Source organism: Tupaia chinensis, unplaced genomic scaffold (genome assembly GCF_000334495.1).
Source record: "Tupaia chinensis unplaced genomic scaffold, TupChi_1.0 Scaffold000078_1, whole genome shotgun sequence".
Taxonomy (NCBI): Eukaryota; Metazoa; Chordata; class Mammalia; order Scandentia; family Tupaiidae; genus Tupaia; species Tupaia belangeri.
The window spans coordinates 4,978,975-4,987,689 of NW_006159539.1; the positions used below are offsets into that span (position 1 = coordinate 4,978,975).

The window sequence follows — 8,715 nt, forward strand, 5'->3', positions numbered from 1 at the left end:
GCGTGTGTAGACACATCATGGCACCACGGATGCACACAGGAAGAACGACCTGCGGCTACAAGAAATGGCAATGTAGAGAGCCAGCCCGCAGCCTGGTGGTTAAGAGAGCTGGATCCTTGGACCGTGTGGTTCAAGTCGCAGACTGACAGGCTTAATAAATAAGCCAGGCATTTATGCGCGCCCCGAATCCTGACAGGAAGGAGAAATGGAGAAGGGACGGCAGCACGACCATTCCCCACAGGGCGTGCTTTCTTCCTCTTCCTCTTCCTCCCTCTGTCTCTCTGGCCAGCGCACTACCCTTTGACAATTTTTTTTTTTTGGAGAGATTTTTGCCATAGGGCACGTGTGCTCACCAGAAAAACAGTGAAAGAGAGACAGAAAGCGAGAAATCACAACCTGGGGGGATGGCCACACCGCACTCCCTTCTCCTCCATTCTCTTGAGATCTTGGACACACGCACACACACCCAGCGTGAGTTTAAGCTACCGGGTCCAGAACTCGAACTATGGTCGACTACATGGGAGTTCAGCAACCCATGCCATCTGCTGATCCCCAATTTTTCTTTTTAAAGGATGAAAATGAAGAAAAAAAAATACATTCATTGTGATTCGTCACCCATAGGGAGACTGGCAATCCACTCCCCAGACAGATGTCTGCTTAGACAGTGGATCTGCTGCTCTGACCCAAGACGACCAGTGCAGAGGAAGGAGAGCGTAAGGGAGCTGGCAGGACAGAGGGACACAGCGCTGGCAGGACAGAGGGACATGGCGCTGGCACATCTGACCAACTAGCACAGCCAGGCACCTGCATCTCCTACGGGGCAACACCAAAGGAAGCTGGGTTTGAACTATCCTCCCAGCGCCCACCCAGCAAGGCTGCCCCCCAGCCGAGAAGACCCCAGAAGCAAGTGGCAAGCCCGAGCTGGGCTGCCGGCTGCAGCGTGGTCCTGCAGAGCCCTCTGAGAACTTGCACCTGACACCAAGAGGGCAGGGAGGTTGAGAGGAGCCACAGCCACCGTGGGAACTGCCAGAAGGCACTGTCCAGTTACTTCTCCCCACCTCCTCTCCTATTTCCTACCCCCCAGATGGATCCGGAAGGAGTAAAAGGAAGATGTACCCCCAAAACCATGCCCACTGCCCCCTTGCCATTCCATGGCAGAGAAAGAGAGCGGACACAGCCCTGCCCCACTTCAAGTACCAGGAACCCTGCGTCCGGCCTGGGCCAGAGAGCAGGGAGATGAGACTGAAAGTCAGTTAGGGACCAACATGTTATTTTATTTTATCTTTGGAGCGGTTTTCGCTATAGGACGCGTACACTTGCCAGAAAGACAGAGACAGACAGAGAGAAAGTGAGAAATCACCCCCCGGGGGGCTGGCCACGCCGCAATCCCTTCTCCTCCATTCTCCTCTCGGGATCTTGGGCACGCACACATGCGCACCTGCTGTGAGTTTAAGCTAGGGGGTCCGGGACTCAAACCACTGTCGACTACATGGGAGTGCAGCGACATAGCCTTTACGCCAACTGCTGGTCCCTGGGACCAACATTTTAAATTAAACTGGTCTTTTAATAACAGAAAGGGCATCTCCTCCAAGATCTCACTAAAGGATGAGAAATAGGGGATTTCGCAAGGTATGGCTGGACCAATAACTGGCTCCGTATTTGTATTTGAGACTCTCCATAAACCTGTGTCTCTCAGAGACCCAAATCCTCTGGATCACCGAGACGGCACAAAACAGACACCCACGCTGGACAAAGCCAGGCTGGCCTACAGGGAATCGTATGCCCTAGCAGAGTCGGGGCCACCTTGAGCTGATTTGCCCCCAGAGCCGGCCCTCTACACCCTGACCCAGGGCTGCCTGCCTAGGGATCCCTGCTCCTGCCCAAGACTGACACAATCGGGGTCAGGGCAATGCCAGGTGCACCTGGGGGAACCTGGTGGCAAGACTGTTGTACGAGGTCAATAAAAGACCCGAGCAAGGCCGCCAGCCCTCAGACGGCTCTTCTTTGGTCCTCTAGTTGGCTCTGAGACTGTGCTGGCCTCTCTAGGGAATGGAAAAAGGGCGCAGAGCTGGACAAAGCCAGGCTGGCCTACAGGGAATCGTATGCCCTAGCAGAGTCGGGGCCACCTTGAGCTGATTTGCCCCCAGAGCCGGCCCTCTACACCCTGACCCAGGGCTGCCTGCCTAGGGATCCCTGCTCCTGCCCAAGACTGACACAATCGGGGTCAGGGCAATGCCAGGTGCACCTGGGGGAACCTGGTGGCAAGACTGTTGTACGAGGTCAATAAAAGACCCGAGCAAGGCCGCCAGCCCTCAGACGGCTCTTCTTTGGTCCTCTAGTTGGCTCTGAGACTGTGCTGGCCTCTCTAGGGAATGGAAAAAGGGCGCAGAGTGTGTGTGTGTGTGTGGGGGGGGGGAGGTTCAAGGTTTAAAGCTCACCTCCGACACCCATGTTCGTTTCCTTCTGCTGCTAAAACCACCCACCACAAAGCCAGCACAAGTTTGCACTTCCGTGGTTGTAGAGGCCAGAAACCTGAAGCAGGGCTAAATGAAGGTGCCGCCAGGGCAGACTCCAGGGAAGCGCCATTCCTTGTCTCTCCCAGTCTCCAGAGGCTGCTGGTCGGCCTTGGTCTGCCTTGGCTCCTCACACGTCCTGCTTTCGGCACCTCCTCCTGCCTCCGCCTCGGACCCTCCTGCATCCCTCTTATGAAGGCTGCTATGACCGCGTAACCCAGGACCACCTGCCCATCTCAAGGTTCTTAACCAAATGGGCAAAGTCCTTTTGCACAGAAAGGAGAATGTACAGGATCCAAGGATTAGGATGTGGACATATGTGGGGGCCCTTATTCAGCCCACTCCATGTCCTGTCCCCACAGTCACCGCCAGCAGCTCCATCTGCATTATAATGAGGCCACAGGAGATGGAAGAGCATCTCCCCAAGACCACTTGGCCTTCTGTGCCCGCCCGACCCCCCAGCCCTCTGCAGGACCAGCCTCCATGACAGAAACTACACATGAAACCTCTCTGTCTTACGCTTATCCCTGACGAGACTCAGGGCAGGACCTGAACCAACGCAGATGCCGCTTACTTTACAAGTCGTGTTCGGAAATGCTCTAAGTCCTTCTCCCCGCACAGGATGTCACCACAGAGTTCTAAGACAGCCCTTCCAACCAGCCTCCCAGACTTCTTCATCCAAACGTCTCCTGCTTTTCAAAACTGTTACTTTGAAGGAGCTATTTCAACAGATGTCTATGAACTTGGCAGGAGGGCAGTCAAAGATGAAGTCATCCTTCAGGAGAGGCCATCCCACCCCAAGACACAGGAGGTGGGGGACAGGGCTTACCAGGGAATCAAAGTACAGTCAACACGTCCCCAGAGAAAACAGGCAGGCGGCCATTTGGACACTCAGGAAGCCACTTTGATACAATCGCTCAGAGATAATAATAGCAGGTTGCAACCACGATTAAAATGATTTTTTTAGAGGGTTTTGTTTTTGTTTTTTGTTTTGTTTTGAGGCACATATGCTTGCTGGAGAGACAGAGAGAGACAGCGAGACAGAAAGCAAGAAATCAGCCCCCAGAGGGGCTAGCTATGCCACAATGCCTTCTCCTCCAGTCTCTCAGGATTTGGGGCACAGGTGACCATCCTGAGTTTTAAGCTGCTGGGTCTGGGACTCAAACTGCATTCAACTACGTGGGAGTCCAGCGTCGTAACCATTATGCCATCTGCCGGTCCCTAAAATGATTTCTACAGGAACTTGCCAGAGAGCTTGGAAGCTACCGCACGAATATTAAATTAGTAAACACGAGAGGTTGTCTATTCTCCTTCTAGGCAAGAAGAAATGGGGCAAGTTGTAAATAGGGGAACAGTCAACACAAGAGTCATCCTCAAGGGATTAGCAGTTGGCATAATGGCTATGTCGCTGGACTCCCATGTAATTGACCACGGTTCGAGTCCCAGACCCGGTGGCTTAAACTCACGCCAGGCGCATGTGCGTGCGTGCCCAAGATCCCAAGAGGAGAATGGAGGAGAAGGGATTGTGGCGTGGCCATCCCCCCTGGGGAGTGATTTCTCGCTTTCTGTCTCTCTGTCTCTGTCTTTCTGGCGAGCGCATGCACCCTATAGCAAAAACCTCTCCAAAAACAGAAAAAGAAAAAAAAAAAAAAAGAGTCATCCTCAAGAGCCAGAGGAGTGGCCAACAGATGGCATAGCGCTTACATCGCTGAACTCCCACATGGGTGACCACGGTTTGAGTCCCGAACCTGGTGGCTTTAAACTCATGCCAGGTGCATGTGCATGTGTGCCCAAGATCCTGGGAGGAGAATGGAGGAGAAGGGACTGTGGTGTGGCCATGCCCCCGGGGAATGATTTCTCACTTTGCTTCCTCATTGCCTGTCTCGGTCTCTCTCTCTCCAGCTAGTGTGCACATCTTAAGGCAAAAAAAAAAAAAAAAAGAAAAAGAAAAGAAAGAAAGAAAGAGTCAGGAGAAAATATGAAAAGCTCTTCCAAACTCCGAGCTGGAAGAGAGAGCTGGAACGGCAGCTGCTGTCTTCTCTGGGAAGGTCAAGGTCCCTGCGGAATGGACCCAGAGCAACAGGAAGCTTCCCGGGCCTGTGAGACAGGAAGAAGGGAGACCTTGCAGCTGTCTGGGTGAGGGGAACAGTGCACTCCTCCAGGAATGGCCAAGCTAGCTAGAAAAAACGGGGACTGCCAGATCCAGACCTCCCTCTGCATCTGACACAATTAGTTGTGATCAGTGAATGTAAGAACTTAAAGTTTAGCTGGTTAAATGTTTTTTCTAGTTTTTACTATAGGGCATGGGGGCTGACTAGGAAAGTGAGAAATCACCCCCCAGAGAGAATGGCCACGCCGCAATCTCTTCTCCTCCATTCTCCTCTCAGGATTCTGGACACACATGCACATGGGCTGGTATGCTTTTCAAGCTAGTGGGTCCAAACTTTGAACCCTGGAGTCGGCTGGGTGGGATCCAGCACCTCACTCACCATGTCATCGGTTTAATTTGAAAATCCAGTTTTTATTAATGAGTTAACCCATCCCACAGCTGAGCCTCACATGCATATGTGTTTTCTGCCAACCACGTGGTGGCAGCACTTACAAGGTGAGGCAAGACACTGGGCTATAAATCACCTTAAACTTCGCCCTGACACCAAAATCTCAAGATGCCTCAAGGGGCAGCGTTGAGTCAAACCCAAGCTCAATCTAGGGAGATAAAGTGTCCAAGCCATGGGCAAGGCCCCAGGACTGACCCACCTCTTACTAGAATACTCACTAAGGGCCATTAGGGAGCCTGCCCTGGCCACACACATCCCTTCCCTAAGCAAAAAAGGCCCTACCTCCTTCCAACCTCTGCAGTATCTTCTCTCCGCAGCTAATGCCTCTGGAGTGCCCCCTACAGTTCCACGGCAGAAAATACACGCACCGCGCTTGCTCCAGACCCTTAATACCAAGCAGCCACAGCAGAGGGGTGCCAGGCACTGGTCCTTTTTCCACTTCACAATGGACTGACTCCGCCAAACCCTCCGATGAGGTAGATACTATTACTGCCTCCTCTCCACAGAAGTGGAAGCTGAGATGTGATGCAGAGATGTGTGTGCGACACAGAAATGATGGCGGAGCCGGGGCTGGCACAGTGGGTGGTGTGGAGGATGGAGCCCTCGAGCCTGAAATCTCCTTTTATGACCTTCTGTGCACACGGCCTCGTACATGGAAACATCTCTGCCACAGGCACACAGATATGGAAAAATCTGAAAGAGGTCAGTGAGTGATTCAAGCTGGGCAAACACTGCCCTTGGCCAAAGGTCAACAGACTGTCTCAGAGCACATTTAAATTTTATAGGGTGAAAGAAGGCAAAATAAAATGCTGCGCCTCGGAGCCTCAGCCCCACTTGACCGGGAACAGATTTCTGAAGCCCTCGTCGCCTGTTTCAGATCCGCTGATGGGACACAAAAGCCGGCCTCCCCCCTCTCCCTCGAAGTCTGCACCTCTCTGGCCAGACAACCTCTAAAATCACCCAGAGAATATCTAAACTGTTGTTCTAACAAACGATATCTGTTAAAATGTGATTGTGGGGGGCTGGCAAGCAAGGCGCTGGACTCCCACATGTCCGACTGCAGTTCAAGTCCCAGACCTGGTGGCTTGCCTTCTCACTTGCTCACGCGCTCTCTCTCTCTCTCTCTCTCTCTCTCTCTCTCTCTCTGTCCCTCTCTGGTCAAATTAAAATAAATAAAGTTAAATAAAATAATTATTTTTTTTAAATGTGATTGTGGAGTAGCATCAATAAGATGGGATAGGTAGTGTGGTAGTTAAGGTGCTAGACTCCCACATGGTCAACTGTGGTTTGAGTCCCGGATCCAGCAGCTTGAAACATGCTAGGCAAAAATCCCAGGAGGAGAAGAGACTGCAGTGTGGCCATCCCCCGTCAGGAATGATTTCTCACTTTCCCTCTCACTGTCTCTCTAGCAAGTGCACACACCCTATGACCAAAAAAAAAAAAAAAAGGAAACAAACAAAAAAGAAAAACCTTAAAAATAAATAAGATGGGGTAATGAGGGAGAAGATGTTCTCTATTAACCAATCCTGTGTGCATCACAGAATTCATAGGGCACTGGAGCTGCAAGAGGCCTTAGAGACGCTAAGTTCAGGACAGTGAAAAGAGAAACAGAACAGTTTAATTAAGTTATCCCAGAGTAACGTCTTCATTCAGGCACACCTGCTTATGTAACAGACATTTAAACCCTTAAGTGTCAGCCCCTTGCTAGACCTTGAGGGTGCACAGGTGAACAAACTACGGGCCTAAGAAGACACAGCTGCAAGAGGGGCTGCCTTGTTCAAATTCACACCAAATACTTAACTGTCTGGAGCTGGCAGCAGCCTTCCGGACACAATCCTGGTGAGGTTGAGCTCTGCACCTCTAGATCTGGGGCTGCAATCTATTCAGCTGAACGCAGTTTGCAACTTATTTGTCTGGCTCTCAGTGCTTTCCAAACAGAGAGATTTTATTTTCTAAGGGATCTCGATGGCCCGGCTATCTTGAAAAGATCTGGCAATGCCAAGCGTGCCTCCCCACTCTGCAAGGATCGGCTGGAGTTAGGCAGAGGCTGTCGATAAATGGAACACGTGTTGTTCACCTCACCACTGTCTCCACCACTCCCTCCTGTCTGTCGGGCAAGGCTAGCCTCACTCATCTGAGTACGCCCCACCAATAAATAAGGTGCAGTGCCTGAGCTGAATCTTCCCAGGCCGGTTAGGAAAGACGGGGGTCTAAAGAGAGAACTACAAACAGAAGGCTAAGTGGTAACAGAAGGACACTCGGAATATTTACTTAATAGCTCTGCCAGGGCCAGAACCTGGCTCTGCCCATTTCACTGTGTCCAGGCCTGTAGCCCCCACCCCAACTGGACACCTGCAGAATGGCCTGTGTTCAAAGACCCAGGTCACCACTGGTGTGTGGTATCCACAACAATACCAAGGCCCCACTCAGAATTCAGAGAGGACTCAAGGGATTTGGACTCAAGGGATTCCCCATGGTGAAGCCAACGAGAAATTCCATTGGCTAGATGTGAGAAAGTTAGGTTCCCTGGTGTAGGATTAAGACGAGTCATCTCAGGTGGTCTCAGATAATGCTCCCCAATATACAGAGGGATGCCCACCGTCCCTCCTCCTCTTCCTGTTACCTGCAGGAGGGTAGCACACATGAAGACCATCCACATACGCAGCAGCCAGGGTGTCTTCCAGGGAGCCATGGGGTCCAGTCGCCTGGGGGGTCTCCCTTGCAGCCTGCGGAAGAGGAAAGAGTTGGTTTCCAACCAGGCCCGCCAGGCTGACAGTATCTGCGACTAAGAGACCAGAGGAAGGCACCCTGAAGTTCAGGCAACTTCTTGGAAAAGTTTGGGGAGGTCCCAGATGGGCTGCCTCCAGTAGGCTGCAGGCAATCTGGGTCTGTCTTTAGGAGGTGTCTTCACCAAGGCCAGAAGGGGGGTGGGCTTGCCTTTAGTAAGCAACTCATACCTCTAGCCCTCCAGAAGCTGAGCCATCCCTGCACCCACCACCTCCCAGCCCATCTGTCAGCAGCAGGGTGTGGCTACTGACATGCTACTGGGAAAGCCAGCACAGAGCCAGGCGTTAGGGCACCTGCCAACATCTGCCACTTGAGGCAAAAATGAGTCTGATTCCAACGAAGTCAGCCCAGAGAGGGAAAGGACCTGCCTCAGGTCACACATCAAGATAGACATTCTAGGGTTGGAGTGCAGGTCTTCTCTGAAGGATTTCCCCCAGTAAATAATGCCACACACGCTCAGGTCCTGGACCTGCAGCCAGAGAGGTGTGTGACAGCGAAGTTGAGGTCTGGAGGGGACAGCCCCTGGGCCAGCCTCGGGAAGATGAACCAGCACAGGTTGGCTGAGACCAGGAGGGCAACGGAGGGTTTATTTTTATTTATTTATTTTAGTTTTTTTAGTTTTCCTGTCAATTTATAGGGAAATCCATCTGAGTCCAGACTGGAAAAGCCGAGGTCACACTCCACTCTCGCTTCGCCTCGCGGGCGCCTTGGCGGAGCCGGTGTCCGGGGGCGGGTCGGTGGCTTCTCTCCATCTGGAGAAAGCATTAAGGGCCTGGCCTAATGCGATCCGCAAATGTGCTGCTGTTTCCGACCTGAGGCGGCCACTCCGGGCTGCAGGGAGGCGGCCCAGGGCGGGG

At 52.3% G+C, this 8,715-nt stretch overlaps 1 protein-coding gene across 6 annotated transcripts in view; it reads right to left on the reverse strand.

Moving 5' to 3' along the window:
- The window catches only part of ADAMTSL3 (ADAMTS like 3), a 266,629-nt gene extending 258,836 nt beyond the window's left edge, over nt 1–7,793 (reverse strand). For all 6 annotated transcript variants that reach the window (XM_027769071.1, XM_027769070.1, XM_027769075.1 and 3 more), the window contains exon 1: nt 7,695–7,793. In XM_027769071.1, coding sequence (XP_027624872.1) covers nt 7,695–7,763 — 69 coding nt within the window. In that variant the 5' untranslated portion in view covers nt 7,764–7,793. The remainder of the gene's footprint in view (nt 1–7,694) is intronic.
- Nucleotides 7,794–8,715: the final 922 nt, after the last annotated feature.